Genomic DNA, 20171 nt, shown 5'->3' on the forward strand with positions numbered 1-20171 from the left:
GAACACTGGGTTTAAATATCCTTTTCCCACACCACAGGATCTCTTCAGGTCATTAGGAACATCCAGCTATCCATTTTCTGCTGCTTTATCCTCCACATGAGGGTAGCGGGGGATGCTGTGCCATTCTCTGGCAGGCTGTACACCAAGAGGTTTAATGCTATCCTAAATCAGCCTGACTGCTCAGTTAAGCCCTAATCAGGCAAAACATCCTAAAAATCTGTATATTTAAACATATCTGATGTTAAAGATCTGAATTACATTTAATTTTTCAAAGTAGTTGTAGAACTAGTATTTTTTAGTTAGTGAAATTTATTTTCCCGGATTATCATGTGAATGACCTCAAATGCCTGGTCTACACACAGCTGACCATGGACAGCACAACATTAAACGTGTCTCTGCAAAACCTCTGAATACATTTATTTGAAAAAATAACAATGCATCACAGATCCATTATGTTTTAATTCCATATATTTACAGGAGTTTACAGTCATCACATATAGTAGATAATGCCTTAAATACAGAGAACATTTCATCTCTTGAAATTAAAAAAAATTGGATGTACAATTTGTGGGACACTCACACGCACACACATACCACAATTCGCAACTTAGCTCTCAACTTATTACCAGTTCCTCAGAAATTAGGTTCTGCCTCATTAGGACCAGGTTTTGGTCTTCATGAGGACTTCTGGTCCTACTATGCACGCACGCACATACACACACACACACACACACACACAAACAAATACACAATAAGTAAAATCACACCCCGAAAAATGAGGTGATCCTAGAATTTACCCCTCCACAATTCAGAGTGAAGTCTACAACAGGTGCTTTAATCTATATTGTCTCCCAGCCATGCGCACATGTACACACATGTACACACATAGAAAACAATGACATGACAAAGGGCAGGACAAAATGAACAGTTGTTGTTATAGTCACAAATGAATATGTCTTTGTCACTATTTCAGAAGAAGAATCTTTCACTTTTTCTGGTCTGAACCACTTCATTATATCTATGACTCAGGGTCACATGTACACATATGGTGATTACACAAAGCGACTAATAAATAACAGTAAACACTGTCGGCCGTGTGACACAGCAACATACTGTGTGTTTTCCTCAGTGCTGCCCTGGTACTAGAAAGACAACATACCTTCATTATGCAGAGGGCTTAAGTGCAAGAGTAAAGCCAAGTTCGCTCTTCATGACAATCAATCTTCTTCTTCTTCTTCTTCTCCTTCTTGCCTCGGATGAACTGCTGTTTGGATTTCAGCCGGAGTGGAGTCATTGCTGAGTCCGTTCAAATATGTCAAACATGCTAGAATTGAGATTAAGGGTCTGTGATGCATGGGCGCATGGAAATTTTGAAAAATTGACAGAAAGCAACTGCAGACCGCATGTGCTGAATTGGATGAGAAAGGGCAAGTTGCAAAAGCCTGGTCATGATGGGGCAGCCTCAGGGTCTAAAGATGTGGATGTCATTGTGGAGACTGACAGAAGTGTGGAGGGACGCCCTGTGTGTGTGGCAGTTTGTAGTGCAGCTGCAGCGCTGTATCCACATGACATTTCTGTAGAAATCCTCTCCATCCGGGCAGTGGAAACGGAGGCGCACGGTGCGGGAGAGCGTGGGTGTGCAGCAGCGGCCATCAGTGCAAGTTCCACAGATACGAGGCCGGTAACGCTGTGCTGTCGAGCATCCGGCAAAGGTGATACTTACTTCTTCCTGTAGGCGGATAATTCGCTGACACTTCTTTCCCTTTTGGATGATAGGAACAGAATATTTGTCAATAGACGATTCACAGCTCATTCATCATCTAAAGATTTATCCTCCACATGAGGATCGCGGGTCGCTGCAGCCAATCCCAGCTGACAATCTCTACTAGTAATCAACAGGTATCCACAAAATCAATGCTGACACAATCGACAGAGAAGTAGGTAAATGATGGTTAATAACACTGCAAAAATAGTATTATAGTCAACATGCACTTTTGTATAGGGTTAGGGTTAGGGTTAGAAACATACTGGCAGTTAGTTAATTGTATGTACGTGACAACTGAGTATTGAATACTTGTTACTGAGGGAGGCAACAATGGACTATCCAAATAAAGTGTTACCAACCACCACCAACCTCCTCCTACTGATGAGAATTGTCTAGCAACTTGCAAACTACATTGTTTAACACTATTGTACGTCAGAAACAAACATGATATGAAAGAACATACTTTATGTTCCTTACAAAATGTAATTGAGATACAGGGTTGTGATAGAGATGAGTTTGTAATGTAACACCTGTATAAGGCAATTGATTGATGTATATAATGTACCTTGGTGGGCACAGGAAACTGTTGCTCACAGTGTTGGATCCGGCAAAGTCTTGTTTCTCTGGCCAGTCGACAGTCTGAGTTTCTATTGGTCACCCGACTCGATATGCCCATGCCACATGTGGTGGAACACTCGGTCCACTCAGTGGTTTGTGGAAAACATATGGGTTTGTGTGGTACCTCAGACACAGGGAAGGACACCGTGTCTGTGGGAGAAAACAATGCGTTATATGCGAATATATTAGAAACGTACAGAGATACATCTGTGTGTAGTTGAGTGTTATGTTTTCCCCAACTCAGGTCCTGAGCTTCATATTTCAATTACATTCCTGCTCCCCTGAGGTTAAACCATGTTGATCTCTTTCAAGAGGAGTTGAATCCAGGTACCTGCGCATGTGAAACCCTGGATGGACAGATTATGTATTATACATTTACACTATGGTATCCTGTCGTACGACCCTGAGAATAAAAAATAAATGTTGCTAACAAGAAGACAAATATAGTGTTTTCATAATATATTTACTCATTGACCCGGTGACTATTTAGAATTTATTTAAAAAAAAAAAATTGACTGTTAAGAGCAGGCCACACAGTCCCTATAGAACAGGGGTGTCAAACTCAAATGACCTGGGGGCCAATGAGCATATAGTCTGGTCAAGCGGGGGCCAACATAGAGGAAAAAAAGTGGGAAAAACCACTATTTAGTAACCTGTGGGCAATACAAGATATTCATTATATTGAGCGAAACTGCAAAGTAAAAGTGCTTGTTTTGATATAAAATGATTCAAATTGAAAATTAAGCAAATAATGACGAGGATAATTGTGATTAAAACAGCTTAAATATATCTTCCACAGCCACAGAAGCCATTCAACATTTAAATATTTTGAAATGGTTTCCTACCTTTCCTCTGATCTTGGCCTTTATGAGGTGCTGTTGGTAAAGTGGCTGAAGCTGAGAATAACATCAACATTTTGCCACATGTTTAAAAAAGTGTTTTGTGATTTTTTTTAACGTTAACTTTTTCCACATTTAGACCAATATTTGTCAACTTTTTCATATACTGATGTTATTTTCAACTTGAGTCACTTTACAAACTGCACCTCATGTACATAGAGCCACTTCGAGTGAGTTTTTGTTTTGTTTTTTTTGTACTGACATACAGAGCATTCTGTGGGAACTTATATCCACAGCAGTGTCTCAGATGTGTAAAACCACAGCAAAAAAGCTGAATACTTTTATAATCAGGAGCTTTAATATTTTAATGTGTTAATAAATCTGTAAATGTCTCTAAAATCCTGCCTTCACCTATTGTATCAAAATGTGTTCATTTACATTTATTTATGAAAAAAATTGTTTGTTTTTTTAATTAGATGGAGATAATTCTGGAATGATTTAATGATGCTGACTTTGGCCCATTTCCTGTCCTGCAACATGAAAAACATCTTCCAGACCATATTGACCGTCAGTGGCGATCAACAGGAAATGCACCACCATGTTTACCTCTGAACGTGGTCCCTCTGGTGAGGGCAGGGTGTCGAGGCTTGGTCTGCAGCAGAGCACTGATGTGGTTGGGAAGGCGCTGGTTGTCTTGTTGGGAGGTTTGTGTCATCTCATCTGGCTCCTCACTGATGTGGTTGTCATCTTCACACACCCACTCCTCACAGCAGCCGCCCTCAGGTTGGGTCAGCCGGGGCCACAAGCAGTGCCGCGCAGGCAGGAGAACGTGTTGAGGACAGAGGGGCATGCAGCCCACCACTCCATCCATGCAGGTGCACTGGTGCTGGCAGTTGGGCTGAAAGTCCTCGCCATGCTGGAAAACCTGGCCACTGAAATCACAGGGCAAACCCTGGGTCTCAGCTGTCAACACACAGGAAACAGATACGTGACGCATGACCTTTGAACTTCACAAAAAAAAAACATTGTCTGGCTTCAACTCTGTGTGTCTGTATTACTTTACAAGTCCAGATTTAGAAAAGATGATGAATCCTTTTGAGCATCTCCTCATGTTGTTTTATAGAACCAGTATGGAGAATTTAGTGGCATCTAGGGGTTAGGTTGCACATTACAGCAAACTGAATATTGTAAACAAACATGGTGGTACAACATGCTGGACGCTATAGTGTAATATTAAGGGTTTATTCTAAGAACTACTACATTAAATTTCTGTTGATAGAAAGCATAAAAATTCTACATTCCAGTGGTTCTCGAACATTTCATATATATGTATATATATATATATATATATATATATATATATATATATATATAAAAATATGTATATATATATATATATATATATATATATATTATTCAGCTGAGCTAAGTCACCTACAGAATTTTCACATGAGGCAGATCATTTGCTCTCTCATCATTCTCCTCTTCCTCACATATACTTCAAACACTTGGTATATAACAATGGAGCAAGACATAGGTTGACTCTAATAATTAATGTATGATTTATTATTATGTTTTTGTTATTTATTTCATTTTCTACGCACTCTTCTCTGATCACATACCCTGGTATATACAGTAGGAGAGTATTTTCCTCCATGTACCAGTTTGCCATGGTATAGACCTTTAACGACATTGGAATTAAAAGAAATTTGTGACATTTACAAGTGGTGACCTTTTCATTTTTCATTTCAAGTACATTTTTTGGTGGATAGTGAGTTAATATATTGTAATTTTAGTCCTTTATTGTTTGAAACCGTTATATTTATTTTTTCTGTAATTTTACATTCTTTGAATTACATTCAATTTACCCATAATCTGGCTGCTCTTGCCTAGCAACTAGTGTTTATGATGATCATGATTCAAGGGATGTTACTCAGTTGGAGCATAATGTTTTTGAAATCAGCACAAATGTGTTATAAACATCTCAAAATAGGAATAAAAAACAGTGTTGTACTGATATTGTCATCAGTATTGGACAAGAAGTGGTATTGAGCATCCTAACATTTTCATCATACTTTTTGTGATAAAACTCAAAGCTATTTTGTTATCCTCATGTGTTAGTTAACTTTAATAATTGTTGAGTTCATCTCCCTCACCTCGACATAGTCCTCTCTCAGGATCTCCTCCAACCCCAAGATGGCAGTGTAGCCCCTTGATGTGGTCACAGGGCTCAGTAGCGCTGCAGTCCTCGTTGAACTGCCGTGCACAAACTCTGCAGCAGCCGCACTCGTCTGTCACCCAGCTGACACCCAGTGGGCACAGTGGAGGCGGGGGGGCGCAGGAGCACTCAGCTGGGCACTCCCCCTCTGCAGACTGGGTCAGGATCAGAGGTCAAGTCAAGGTTTGAGATAATTGATGGTATGTGAATATTTACACACAGCAATTAATAGAGAGCAGATTTTAAAGCACCACTGGGGCCACTGACAGGAATATGCAGGCCCTCGGCAAAGGGGCCAACACCAAACCACCCCTATACAGTAGTTAAGTATTTAATGAAACAGAATCTCATTTACCACCGACTTGTTTTTTTAATTTCCTCCCCACTTGCCTTCACTTTCTTCAGGGATTCTCTGATGTATAAGATTACTTTATGGTTCACACACATCTATTGGCAGCAATCTAGTGACTAGCATATGGTCAATAATAGAATTTAAAGCAATAGTTCAGGTTTTTGAATTGTAGCTGTATGACATACTGACACCTAGTAAGTGCTGTGAGCGCCCCCTGCACCGAGTACCCATGTGAGTCAAGGAGGCTCAATCACGGAAATATTGCTAATAAACAGTTTTTTTATCACTTTATTTAAGTCTGTTTTGCTTTGTAATTTTCAGAACAGAACAGCACACAGGAGTTGTTGATCCACTGCTGCCTTCATCAGTAAATTCAAATGTGTTACTTTAAGACTTCTTGTTTGAAATTCTTTGTTAAAATTCACCTCAGTGACCAAAACAACTCTGTGTCCCCACCAGTGGCGATTGCTTCCAGGGCAGCTCAGCTTCCTTTTTCCTACATTTCAATGCTAAACGTGCGCTAGAACGCGATTAGAACAGCTGTTTATCACGGATGGCGTATCGTGATTTTCATAACCAGCTCAGCTTCAGCTGTTTCTCTTTGGGACAGCATGGAGTTTGTTTTTCAGTGTAGTGAGCTTGACGGTTATTAGACAAATGTGGCAAAAAAACATCACTTCCACAGAAGCTCAGCTTCTCTCAAAGTCAACGGAGCAGTGGGCGGGCACAGATGCTGGGCTTCTGCATGATAATTGGAGGAACTGTCTGTCTGTCAGCATACAAGACAGCCTTTTCTGCATCCGTCCTGTGAGGATTTTGCGAAAAGAAGTCTGTGGACAAATAGCTGGTCGTGTTGTTTGCTCGACGATCTACCTCATTTTTGTTTGTACATATACAGTACATGTAAAAAAAAACACCATTTTAGCATTTCAATTTTTACATTAATATTGCGTTTCCTCATTCTAGTTATGTATAAATAACTGGGCCTGAAAAGACCCAAAATGCTGGTTTTCTGTTTGGACGTGGTGCAGAAGAGTAATCAGCTTGCTAAATTGGGATTCCAGATGTAAAAGACTGTCGAACAGTGAACATGTTCTTAATTGAATTGAATTGAATTGGTACCTAAAAGTATCCTATGACTACAGGAAAGATCGCTGTGAAACTACAGTGGGTCAGAGGCTGGTTCTAGTTCAATACTGACCATACCTGAACCTGAACTATCACTTTAAATTCACAGGTGCACGTCTCTCAGCTCAGGGGCCCCAGGCAGTTTCCTGTTGCCTCTGGTCACAGGTCACACAACTCACCATCACCACAGCACTGCCAAGCACAAACAGGGTGGAGATAATCTGCTGCATGGTTACAGGAATAAGCATCCTGATCACAGCAGATCAACAACGAAAGCAAGAACAAAAAATTAATTAAAAAAAAAAAGTGAGACGCTGATCAGATCAAATTTCTGGCATCCATAAAATAAATGAAGTCTTGTTTTTCAGCTCCAGGAGGAAAATGTATCCACCATTGAAATCCATGTACTGACCCACACACCAGTCTGCTCCTGTTTGCTCATCAGCAGTGTTTTAGTGTGAGCACAGCTCAGCTCTGTTTTACAGAGAGGTCTCCCTGTGTGTACTTATAGACACGCATGCCACCGCCCACTCTGTCACATCACTGACTCTCATGGCTGGAGAGTGTCCAGGGGGAGGAGGTGGCAGGTACACTGCTATGAAACACTCACACACTGTGGGATTGTGGACTTTTGTGACTTCAAGGAATCCAAATATTTGTCATTCTTTAATATATCCAGGCAACATACCAGTGATTCACATCATATTCCACTTTGATCTTCACGGGGTAGTTTAGGTTTTTAAGTGTGGTTCCATGAGTTACTGACACTGACAGTCAACGCTGACTGTGCTGTGTGTTTCCCCCTGCATCGAAAACCAGTCTCACACATCAGAGCCGTAGCATTAAAAGTGCTCATTGATCTGATTGCATGTGGACACCTGGTATTAAAATCTGGCTTGGATGCATCATGGGATCAGATCTGGTTCCACACCCATTATTCAAATACTTTAGAAGAGGATTAGAGCCACATGTGAGTTTTCTTTGTAAAGTAAATGATGTGATTCTGTTAGGATTCTGACTTTATTCTCAGAATTCAGTTTTTTCTCTAACATTTTGGGATTAAAGTCAGAATTCTGATTTTTTTTTCTCAGAATTCTGATCTTAAATTCAATATGGATCTGAAGGATGCATTCAAGATGACTTGGGAGCATTCAGACCTGAAATTAGCGATGCCTACATGTGATCAGATTACTTAAGACAGATGTTAATACTTAATACTACTAAAACCAGCTCCCCAAAATCAGGCAGTTTGTGATCCACTGCTGCCTCCTTTACTAAGTTCCAGTGGGTTATTGTGTGTAGCAAAAAAATAAAGAAAGGTTTTCTTTATGGACTTTAGTGAGATGTTTAAAAACCAATACAAGCGTCTTCTTCAAAAAACCAAACCAGCAATAAAAATGCAAACATATTCTTAAGGAGACATAATGCTGACATATTGCTTTTTAAGTGGCTAAAATTGTTTTTTTTCCCCTGGTTTCCCTCATTGGCAGATCATGTTATCACATAAAAAAATTGTACTATCCCTTTAATGGTAACAGTAACCCTGTTGCACATACCTAGGGGTTTAACACTAGTCTGGTCAGAGTGTATATAACAGACATCTGCAAGAAAAAAGCTGTGGAGGACAAGTGTAATGGAAAACCTGACCAGGGAATCCCACTCCATATTGGCAGAGTCATTAAAAGGGGAAGTAGTAATGTGGAGAAAATCAACAACTCTTCCACAGCTATGCCTAAACAGCTCTGTTCTGTGTGCTCGGGACATTCTGTGTTCCCTCCATCTCTTTCCTAATGGGCCACATTCCAGGAAATACAGACCAATCTTCAGGTTCCCATGATCGCTGTATGAAAAACTCTGCATCCCATTGTCATCCCAGGGGCATGTAAAAAGTGTTTTGTTGGAGAGCAGGAAAGTCCTCACATTAGGTGTTGGCCCACACCGTCGTGGAACATGGGAAATGTGCTCGTTGCATTTGACACGGCTGCTGAAGGTTTCCCTTGAAATGAAGTATAGTCGACCGGGTAACCTTAGTGCCATGCCACAGCCTGGCCCACCCTGTAAACTTCATCACATTTGAATATGTAGCTGGACTCGAAGAAGCAAGGACGTGCTACAGCCTCTGAAACAGACAGCCAACTGTGTTTGTTTGCTCGTAATTTTGACCTTTATAGCACCTTTTCTGGCATCTAATCATCTTAATGAGACACGTGGTCTCATTAAGATCTATAAGGCGGAGCATGAGGGTAACAGCACCTTGTTGGGCAGCAGTGGGGAGGAGGGCAAGAGTCTGGATTACTGCAGTAGAGGAAAGGAGTTGCACATAGTCCAATCTGGGTGTTGTTTACATTTCTATTTTAAAAAAGCAAGAACGGCAGAACGTGTTCCCAGGTTGTTGTTTCTTTCATTTGAATGTACACTGCTGAATTCATAAATGCAACACTTTAAGTCACCAATACAGCTCACTTTTGCTGTGTTGTTTTGATATGTGAATATCTGATATTTATAGGTACCCTGATTGGGGAGCATGACTATCATAAATCTACAGTATAATCATTATTATGTAGATTTGTGTAGCTATTGCAGGCATATGTACCAGTGGCAAAGGTGCAAATACTGACTTCATCCTTACTTGGTCTTTATAAGTCACATACATTTGAACATGTTGTGTGTATCTGTGGGTTTCACTGTTCACCTAAATATGAAATAAGAGTGTGTGATGTTATGTCACATAAACCTGATACTAGCTATGTTTATATTGACCAAAATGTCTTCATTCTGAAAAGGTTTGTTCTGATTAGAATTTACAATTCAAACTTAAATGATCCGATTGTGGTGTGTTTACACATGCATCAAGCGTTCAGTCATAATCCACTATTTTGACATGTGCAATGTTTCCTAGTTTTCCAGAAATAGAAGCAGAAGAAGAACCTTCACTTTCACTTTAGTAGTAAACAAACGCTGCTCGTCACCTTGTTGTCCACCATTCGTCTTATTATCTGTCTTTGGACGATGATCGGCATATACCTGCCCTCTTGTTTCCAAATGGACGGTATCAAATCAGAGTTTTCAGATTTACATTACATATTTTTATGTCAGCTTTGACCAAAATATATCTCGGACATTGGGAAAGGCATATACCAGTTTGTCATATGTCCTCATATGTCCTGTAAATGAGAGAATGTGTCCGTGTGTGAGATGGAACATGAGGGTAAGAACACCTTGTTGGGCAGCGGTGGGGAGGAGGGCCACAGTCTGGATTCGTAGCATTCCTGGCCTACAAAGGCAGGATGTGTGTATTGGCCATGCTGCGTCACACACTGATGGAGGAGTGTGTGGGTGTGTGTGTGTGTGTGTGTGTGTGTGTGTGTGATGCCCGTTTTGCAGTGTCCTGCGTGGCCATGTGCCAGCCATTGTTTGTCAGCCAGGCAAACGTTTCCAAATACATGGAGGTCAAGAGTCAGCTGTGGGATTCATCACACTGTTGCATGAGAGGGAAACCTCTGGTTGTGAATTTCACTCACACATTTATTTCTTTTCTCTGGGTCGTCACTGAACATACATGAAGGACACTCACACCAGCTCATACCATGGTGGCACAGACACATGCTTTTAATATGCAGAACCGCTCAGCGGCGCACTCGTCACAGCAATTCTCACGTTAAACAGGAAGTGTGTGTGCAGCGTGCAGGAAGAGGTGCTGTAACGCCTGAGTCCAACACAGAGAAATGGGTAGACACAACAGGAAGTCAGACAAGAACCACAGCAATGAGTGTATCAGACTGAGTTTATATTCTGTATAAAAGTATAGGAAAACAGACAGAGGCCTTTCACACTCTACAGGGCCTATAATGTAAAAAATACAAGGAAGAAGTAAATGAGGAAGAGATAGATTTGTGGAGTCCTGGCTCATGAGTGGATCAAGAAATCATAGAATGTGTATACATACAGTGAATTTCCACAGTGTGGGATCAATCAAATCAAATCTAAAGGATTCCAGAAATGATTTAGCCTTATTTAAATGATCTCTCCATCTAATGTTGAGTTGCACAGAAATATTGTGACTGTGTGTGTGTGTGTCATGACACCGTCTCCACAGGTGACGTTTCTGCTGCATTCCTCATGCTAGTGTCCTTAAAAGGCTCCTGCTCCACTGCGGTCATCACTCGTCCCATTGTTTCGCTGAAGGGGCTCCATTTTTCATATATTGTGCACACTGGTGCTGAGCAGCCAGCTGAGTATTACATTTCATAGATAAGTGTGAGCAGATTATGTCATGAGCTGCGGTGCATTTGGTTACCCGTGACCAGCAGCAGGAATGTGCACTGTTTTTGTTCACTCACTCCGTCTTTATAACACGGCAGGTTAGTGTTAAAACGTATTAAAACGTACGTAAAAAAGTATTTTCTGTGCTGGTATTAAGGTGAAAAGGAGCCTAAACTGCAGCAAAAATGAATGGGAGCACTAATCCACAGAGATTGACTGACATATCACTAAAGAGTGTGTTGTTGTCATTGGAAGGGTTAGTGTCACATTAGCATAACATTAACAGGCAGTGTAATGTAAATAATGGCTGTGCAGACTATCCATCCATCCATTGTCTACTGCTTCATCCTCCGCATGAGGGTCACAGGGCTGCTGGAGTCAATACCAGCTGACATAAAGGCACCCTGAACAAGGGTGCTAGTCCATCATAAGGCCGCCACACAGAGACAAACAACCATTCACTCTCACACTAAGACCTGCAGGTGATTTACATGGTTTTTGGACTGTGGGAGGAAACTGGAGAACTTTTTGCTGCAAGACAACAGCACTAACCACTACTCCACCGTGTCACGCAACTGTCCAACAGGTCACTTAACAAGCATCAAACTTGGCAGGTAAAAATAAAAACAAATAGACAATTTTTTTTTGTACAATAGTATCAGTGTTCATTCAAACACACCAAAAATACAAATAAAAACAGACACATATTGAACCAGTACTGTCAAAAACAAACATTTACATTTTCATTTATTCCATAGTATTATTCTCCACTTCCAGTTACAAGGCTTTGGTTGGACAGGTTCACATTAGCAGGATGAGGCAACGCCACAAAATGTTTCCAATAGCAGTTAATGAAAATGTGTCCAGTCACATGTGTATGTCGAGGCAGCAGGTGTGGCTGTTCTGCAGCCACATACAAAAGGGCTGGCAGCCGCCCAGGTCACAGGGCAGAGGGAAGCTGTGGCATGCACATTCCTCCATTGCATCTAATAGGAGTGATGACAGCAGGCAGCACGGAGCTACAATAACTGACCACAGTGCTACCCACACTAGCAATAACCTGACCTTTGTGGGTCTGGCATGAGCAGGTGTGCAGCAGGTGCCGACTGACACCGTGTCAAGGGGGTGAGGTAACCTGTACAGCTTACTGTGGCTCTGACTTCTCAATCTGCACAGTTTTAATATAATCTGAGGGACTCCATCCATCCATCCATCCATCCATCCATCCAACCATCCATTCATCCATCCATCCATCTTCTACCACTTTATCCTCCACATGAGGGTCACAGGAGGTACTGGTGCCAATCCCAGCTCACATAGGGCAACAGGGAGAACATGCAAACTCCATGGAGAAAGGCCCTTGTTCTGACCAGATTGCAAACTCAGGCCTTCTTGCTGCAAAGGTAAGTGTGCTAACCATTACATCGACCTTGTGGCCCCTGACTTGAGGGACTGTGCACACAAACAAGTTCAGGTGAAAACACAGGGTTTTCAAACTCAAATGATCACGGGACTACCTAGCATTTAATCTGATCAGGTGCTTTGTGACTTCAACAGAGTCACAAATCGCTGATTGGCAAAGAGTGTCGTCACTGGAAGTCATGAGTGCGATGCACGATACAAGAATCGAACCTGTCATTTTTAAAAACTGGCAAGAGCATGACAGTAAGCATAGATGGCTGCTGCCCATCGACGAGGTGCAGACGTCACTATCCCTCCTCTGCACTTTTAGATAGTGCCGCTGTCTCCAAGCCATATGTGCCCAGAACAAACAGGCTAAAGGGGCATTTTGAGTTATTTACAGATTCCATCAATGTTGAACACAAATCTATAAATATTTGAAGAAGATGTGGCCAAGAAGATGTAGGCACTCCTCAAACTGGTTTAGGGAGAATTTTGGCCTCAAAGATTTACACCTTCTGGGAGCCAAGAGACAGTGTCATCATTTGGGACCAGCAACATGTCAGCCCAGCACAAATCGGGTTAACAAAGAAAATTAAAAAACTTTTATTCGCGTTTTACAGAATATGCAAGTAGAAATTGTCGTTTTAAAATGCAAAAGATATGCACATCGTTCGATCAGATCGTATTATAAGCTGTAACAGGAGCATGTGAGTGTCTGCTATTAATATGAATAACAAACCAACCTGATGTGGTAAATCATTTGTGAATGACGCAGCTTTGTGTATGTTAAGTATCGACTGTGATACTAATGATTTAGCAACTAGCTGAGAGTTAGCACAACATCAGCTCATTCAGTAACAGACTGATCCATCCACACTACACCACAGAGCCATTTAAATGTATATTATTTTATTTGATATTAGAAATATGTATCTATATTCGATCCTTCTAACTCTTAAGTATATTACCTTTCTTGTTTTTCCACTTTATTTTTCTCTGGAAATCCCCTGGGACCTCTTCATAGAACCCCTGGGGTCCCTAGACCTGTTATTGATAGCCATTGTTCAAACTACTACAATAGTTCCTGTCCTGTGGGCTCACAGATATCAGATGTCACTGACAGCTTAGACCAGGAGGGGGTTGGACTATGTAAATGTGATGATACAGTGCCCATCTTCTTTCATCTTCATCATTTTCAGATGTCCATGTATTAGACACTGATGGAAAGCTTGGAAATCACACTTTCAAGAATCTGTAAATAACTCAAAATGCCCCTAAACACAAGCGCATGCTCATGCGCACTACACTTGGAAGTCAACAAGTCTGAGTCCAACATCCCAATAAAGGCAGGAAATCACAGTGTTTTGACATGGGTCGTACAGTAGAAGAAACAGGATTTGCATGAAGGTGACAGAGGTCAGAGATGCTGCCATTCCCTCTGGTGAATCTGAGGTGTCTCAATGCACATTTTTGTACACAAGAATAAGCAAACTGGTATTTCAAAGGGCCTTTAGTGTGGGAGCTGGACATGCAGCCAACTGACAGAGCGTGTCCTGTTAGTGGGCAGGAGCGAGGTAGCACCACTACACAGAGCTGCCTGTGATTCAGAGGGGAAAATGTTATCACAGTAAAGACGTAAACAGAAACGTTCCACGGCTTCTCTGCAGGGAAGTGGGACACAAACACATAAAGCTCACTGTGCCTACGGCTGCATTTAAGCCAATGTCCACTAACATGGGAATGAAGTCACCTTTGATCATTGACTGACAGAACTGAAGCTATTGTATCAGTGAGGGAGACACAGGTCTGCTAACACTCAGCCCTTCTCCTCCACGCGCTGTTTCCTTTGGGCAAAATGTGCAACATCATGTGTTTTTTCAGCAGCTGGCTGCATGCACCGACACACCATGACAAACATTCAGTGTTACTAAGATCTAAAATTAGGCAGCAGTGTTTGTGTTGATACTCAGCTGAACTGAGGTCATATATTCAAAGGGCTCTTTGAAACCTTAAGGTTTGGGTGTGAACATTCTCGCTGCTGTATCTGAAGCTGCCCAAATGTAGCGACAGCTAAGCTCATTTGTTTACTGAGAACCAATGGCCTTAATACCCATAGATGAGATATTATTATACAGTGAATGTGTGGATACAGTATCACAAAGTCAGTGTGTTGAATATTGTTTTGCTGTCAACTGCATCAGGGGAGAACATGTGTTTGAAAGAGGGCCCAAAAATATGAATAACATTCTCAGTTTCTTGTTGTTGTACTTTTTAACGTCATTTATTTTGGTCCACACAAAATAAATTCCATGCAAAATTTATTACAAAAGGTAATAGGTTAATAGTCCTCGTTGCTATCATCCTCAGAAACATATCCATCAGAGGAAATTAATGGTTTTAAGTGTGTAAGGTAAGTGTTTTTTCCATTTCCATTGTTTGTGATGTGATGGTGTTTTTGGAGATAATATCCTCTGAGGTGCCGGCTGTCGCCAAGGAAGGAGGGTGCCCACCTGATGACCCAAATTAAGTGATTACCTCCTAACATCAGACTTCGACATTGTCATTATCGGTGTTTATTCAAACCCCCCACAACACAGATTTTTGCTATGCTAATGGTTCGTACAGTGGCCCATTGGTTTATTTACATTGACACTGGGCCGGCCCAATCATATCTATTAGCATCGGCTGGAAGGGTGGAAAGGCATAGACAGCGAATCGTTCATTAATTTCCGATAATGACACTTGGCCGACCCAATTATTTCTCTCACTAGTAGTCCTCCTCCCAGCACAGCACCAAACTTCACCTAAAGGAAGGACCAGTGCCAACAATACGCATATTACAATATTTACAAACTGTAAAACTGTCTTTGTGTGCTTGTTCTGTCGTTTAGCATTAGCGATAGTCGGCTACAGGCTAAGCTACACGCGTTCGCTCGCGTTTCATTTGCATGTGTGTGTATATATACACAAAGCGCTCTCCCGGTAATATAGCCCTGTGAAAAAACACACCTGATTTGGAAAATTGCTTTGGACGACGATATAGCAGTTATAGCTTTTACCCGACCGCGGAATGAGTGGTTCTAAGTCTAAAACGCATCTAGTTGCCCAGTTAGACGTGGTGGTGTGCCTACTTTAGCTAGCAAACTTGCTAAAATGGTGACACTTTATTAATGAGCCAGCTGGTTTTGGATCCGGAGAAGCAACAAGCCTCGCCTCGGAGCGACATGTATGCATTATTCCAGGAGTCGATTAAACCGCTACAGACCTCGGTGGACGCACTTCACGAGACTGTGACTCACTTCAACGGCCGCCTGGCTGCTGCAGAATCCCTGGCTGGGGATAACTTGAAGTTGCTGCAGAATAAGTCTCTTCAGGACAACTTTGACAATCTCGAAAACAGGTCCTGTAGAGTCAACCTAATAAACATTCCTGAGGGCAGTGAAAAAGGTTGAGACCCAATCAAGTTCATATCTGACCTAAGGATGGAAAACTTTGGCCCGGGCGTTTTAACCCCCCGAATCTGGAGAGAGCGCATCGCTCCCTAGCCCCTAAACCAGGATTGGGAGGTAAACCCAAACTCCTATAACTATCAAACTCCACTGAAGACCCTAATGGTCAATTTGTAATAATGTCTGCTAAGCTACGTGGCATGCCTGTGTTTATGCACCTACACGGGATGACAATACCCCTGCTCTTTATAAAGAACGCATTCAGCTTCAGTCCAAATTTGACTTATCAACAAGTAAATCACAAAAGGAGTTATTCCTGGCTAAACAACACTTTTTTGAGACTGTGGATAAAGCGGGAAGGCTATTAGAACATCAGGCGCGAGCAGCTACACTATCCAGACTGATCCCACAGAGATTCATAAGATATTTTGTTCTTTCTTCTCTGACCTCTCCTCAGTGTCCCTCAGATGTTTGGGGCGGAGATAACCCTCTGGATAAGATTGTTTTCCCCAATATAGACGAGGATTTGTGTAAGGAGCAAGGAGCAATCCAATCTCTATCAAGGAGGTACAGGAGGCAATTATGACGTTCCAGGCCCTGATTGGTTCATTGTTGAGTTTTTTAAGATATTTTCTGCCCCTATTGCACCAGCCCTTGAGAAAATGGGCTGGTGAGTCCTTCACTGAGGGAAGCCTGCCCGCCACTCTGTCAATTTGTCTCCTGCTTAAGAGTGATAAAGACCTGCTTCTTTGTGGCAGCTATAAGCTCAAGATTCAAGATTCAAGAAGTTTTTATTGTCATTATGAGGACATAATGAAATTTTTGCAGAGACTCCCGGCTTGAGGTACACAATAAAATAGCAAAAATAACGAAGGACTTAACCCTTAAATAAGACCCGAAAAAGACTTGACATTTAAATAAGACACAACAAAAATATAAAAGTACAGTGTGTGCAAAGTAGAGTATATAAAACCTCCTTTCCCTCGTTAATGTTGACCTTAAAATCCAGCCCCATTTCCCCTTTTTATTGAGCAACCAGACAGGGCTGCCCTCTTTCCCACCACTTACAGTGGTATGCAAAAGTTTGGGCCCCCCTGTAAATTTTCATGATTTTCCTTTATAAATCATTGGTTGTTTGGATAAGAAATTTCAGTTAAATATATCAAATAAGAGACAAACACAGTGATATTTGAGAAGTGAAATAAAGTTTATATGATTTACAGAACGTGTGCAAGAATTATTTAAACAAAATTAGGTATGTGCATAAATTTAGGCACCACAAAAGAAAAATTAACTCAATATTTTGTGCATCCTCCTTTTGCAGAAATAACAGCCTCTAAATGCTTCCTATTGCTTCCAATTAGAGTCTGGATTCTGGTATTTTGGACCATTCTTCTTTACAAAACATCTCCAGTTCAGTCAGGTTTGATGATTTCCGAGCATGGACAGCCCACTTCCAAAAATTTTCAATAATATTCAGGTCTGGGGACTGAGATGACCATTCCAGAACGTTGTATTTGTTCCTCTGCCTTAGTAGATTTTGAGCAGTGTTTAGGGTCGTCGTGAAAGATCCAGCCCCGGCACAACTTCAACTTTGTCACTGATTCCTGGACATTGTTCTCCAGAATCTACTGATATTGAGTGGAATCCATGCGACCCTCAACTTAAACATGCTGTGTTGTTTTTCCACCATGCATAACGCCCCTTTTTTTGCCCAAATAACTCTATTTTAGTTTCATCAATCCACAGCACCTTATTCCAAAATGAAGCTGGCTTGTCCAAATGTGCTTTAGCATACCTCAAGTGACTCTGTTTGTGGCGGGTATAGAGAAAAGGCTTTTTCTGCATTACTCTTCCATACAGCATCTCCTTGTGTAAAGTGCGCTGAATAGTTGAACGATGCACAGTGACACCATCTGCAGCAAGATGATGTTGTAGCTCTTTGGAGCTGGTCTGTGGGTTGACTGTGACTGTCCTCACCATCCTTCGCCTCTGTTTATCTGAGATTTTTCTTGGTCTGCCACTTCGGCCTTAACTAGAACTGCACCTGTGGTCTTCCAATTCCTCACAATGTTCCTGACAGTTGAAACTGAGAGCTTAAATCTCTGAGATAGCTTTCTGTATCCTTCCCCTAAACCATGTTGTTGTTTTCAGGTCATTTGAGAGTTGTTATGAGGCTCCTATGTTGCCACTCTTCAGAGAAGATGCAAAGAGGAGAAACACTTACACATGGCCTCCTTAAATACCCTTTCTCATGATTGGATTCACCTGTGTATGGAGGTCAAGGATCACTGAGGTTACCCAACCAATGTTGAGTTCCAATAATTAGTGCGAAAGGTATTGAAATCAATAAAATGACAAGGGTGCCTACATTTCTGCACATGCCTAATTTTATTTAAATAATTCTTGCACACTTTCTTTAAATCATATAAACATTATTTCACTTCTCAAATATCACTGTGTTTGTCTCCTATATGATATATTTAACTGAAATTTCTTATCCAAACAACCAATGATTTATAAAGGAAAATCCTGCGTCAGGAGGGTGGGTTTGAGGGCATCACCTGAGCTGGGAAGGTACATAAATTATCGCTGTATGCTGGCGATCTCCTTTTGTATATGTCCAATCCAGCTGCCTCTCTCCCCATGGTTCTCAGTATTTTTGATAAATTTGGATCCTATTCAGGTTATAAACTTAATTTCCACAAGCGCGAACTTCTTCCCCTCAACTCAAAATATACCCCGACCTTTTTTCCCATTTAAATATGCTACACATGGATTTAAATATTTGGGGGTGTTTTCTACCAATTCAATAAATCGGCTCTCCTCTCCTTTAGAAGTGTAAACTAGACTTTGACACATGGTCTGCTCTCCCAAAAGTTGTTTTTTTAAATCACTCGATCAGTGAATAAGTTCCTTCCTTTGTGGCAAAAAACAGAAGATACCCAAGAGCTGGAAATCACGCTGCCTGATGATTATTGGCAACAAGTTTTACAGTTGGTTCACTCCTTCAATTTGTGCAAGACACGGCCTAGGGTAAAGTTGTGCACAAAGCTCACTACACAAATTCGAGGCTATCTGGGATTAACACCAATGTGAGTGACTCGTGTAATAGGTGCAAACAATCTCCAGCTGACCATTCTGACATGTTTTGCTTCCGTCTTAGGCTTTCCACATTCTGGTACGAAATCTTCAAAACTCTTAGCACGGCATGTGATGACTTGAAATTCACCCAAAGCCCAGAAGACGGAGCACAGATTGTGGAGCATGAACTTAGTCACACAAGCTTGTACCTCTTTGTTGATTCAGCTTCCTATTAGGATGAAGAACAAAGGATTGTTTTAGTGTTTTTCTTGGTATAGAACATAAGAATTAGTTTTATTTACACACACACACCAATTAGTGATGAATTTGACCTCTACGTTTAACCCATCCCATGATCAATGGGGGTTGGGTACCTAGCAAAGGGACACCCCAGCCCTTGACCGGTCCCGGGATATGATCCGGCATCCCTCTGGTCACATGTCCAGTTCCCTCCCACCTGGCCATGAACTGTCCAGAAGGAGTGATTTCATCCAGCCTGTTATTTCTTTTTCAAAACAAGGCATTCAGTTGTTTCTTCCTGAGTAACTGAGGGTTAAATCTGCACATCAAATAAATAAGTTATAATTATTGATAATTAAGTTATTGGATTGTTCATCGAGGTCAGTGGGAACAGGGTAAAAGAAAACAAAGAACACTGGCTTTGCAGAATTCAGAGACTTTTGTTCAACACTTTTTTTTTTTTTTAAGAGTTTGTTTGGTTGGTATTTTTATTTTGTTAAAAATGATTTAATGACAATGACAGGAATGATGTTTCCCTTTATGTAATGGTTTGCATTTTGTTTCTCAGTAGGTTAAATGTTTAATTGTCTTGAGCACCCCCTGCTGGTCTTAAAGTTAAACACACTATTTTACAAACCAATTCACAGTACAACAATACCACTTGAAATGCTTGTATGTTCCCAGTCAACAAAATACAGGTCTTGACTTGATTGCAATCTTCCAAAAGTGATTGCTCCTTCTTTAATAACTTAATTGTTATTCTTGATAGTTATATTTGACAGATTGTCGCCCAACTTCATTCACTTCTATG

The 20171-nt window shown here is 41.2% G+C and overlaps 1 protein-coding gene across 1 annotated transcript; it reads right to left on the reverse strand.

Moving 5' to 3' along the window:
* Positions 1 to 439: 439 nt before the first annotated feature.
* On the reverse strand, positions 440 to 7380 carry ccn1l2 (cellular communication network factor 1, like 2). Its single transcript, XM_058636405.1, has 5 exons — positions 7100 to 7380; positions 5379 to 5595; positions 3829 to 4185; positions 2331 to 2533; positions 440 to 1762 (listed from the first exon to the last, which is right to left on the reverse strand). The coding sequence occupies exons 1-5, from the start codon at positions 7166 to 7168 to the stop codon at positions 1463 to 1465; spliced, it is 1146 nt and encodes a 381-aa protein (XP_058492388.1). The 5' UTR covers positions 7169 to 7380; the 3' UTR covers positions 440 to 1462.
* Positions 7381 to 20171: the final 12791 nt, after the last annotated feature.

The sequence above is a fragment of the Solea solea genome, chromosome 8 (genome assembly GCF_958295425.1).
Source record: "Solea solea chromosome 8, fSolSol10.1, whole genome shotgun sequence".
Classification (NCBI taxonomy): Eukaryota; Metazoa; Chordata; class Actinopteri; order Pleuronectiformes; family Soleidae; genus Solea; species Solea solea.

What these genes read in the sequence shown, in the direction of transcription:
- ccn1l2 (XM_058636405.1), bottom strand. Translation starts at nt 7,168, where the DNA reads ATGCTTATTCCTGTAACCATGCAGCAGATTATCTCCACCCTGTTTGTG. An exon ending in TTGGCAGTGCTGTGGTGATG is followed by an intron (nt 5,596 to 7,099) that starts GTGAGTTGTGTG and finishes ATCCTGACCCAG; the next exon opens with TCTGCAGAGGGGGAGTGCCC. An exon ending in AGTTTCCTGTGCCCACCAAG is followed by an intron (nt 1,763 to 2,330) that starts GTACATTATATA and finishes ATCATCCAAAAG; the next exon opens with GGAAAGAAGTGTCAGCGAAT.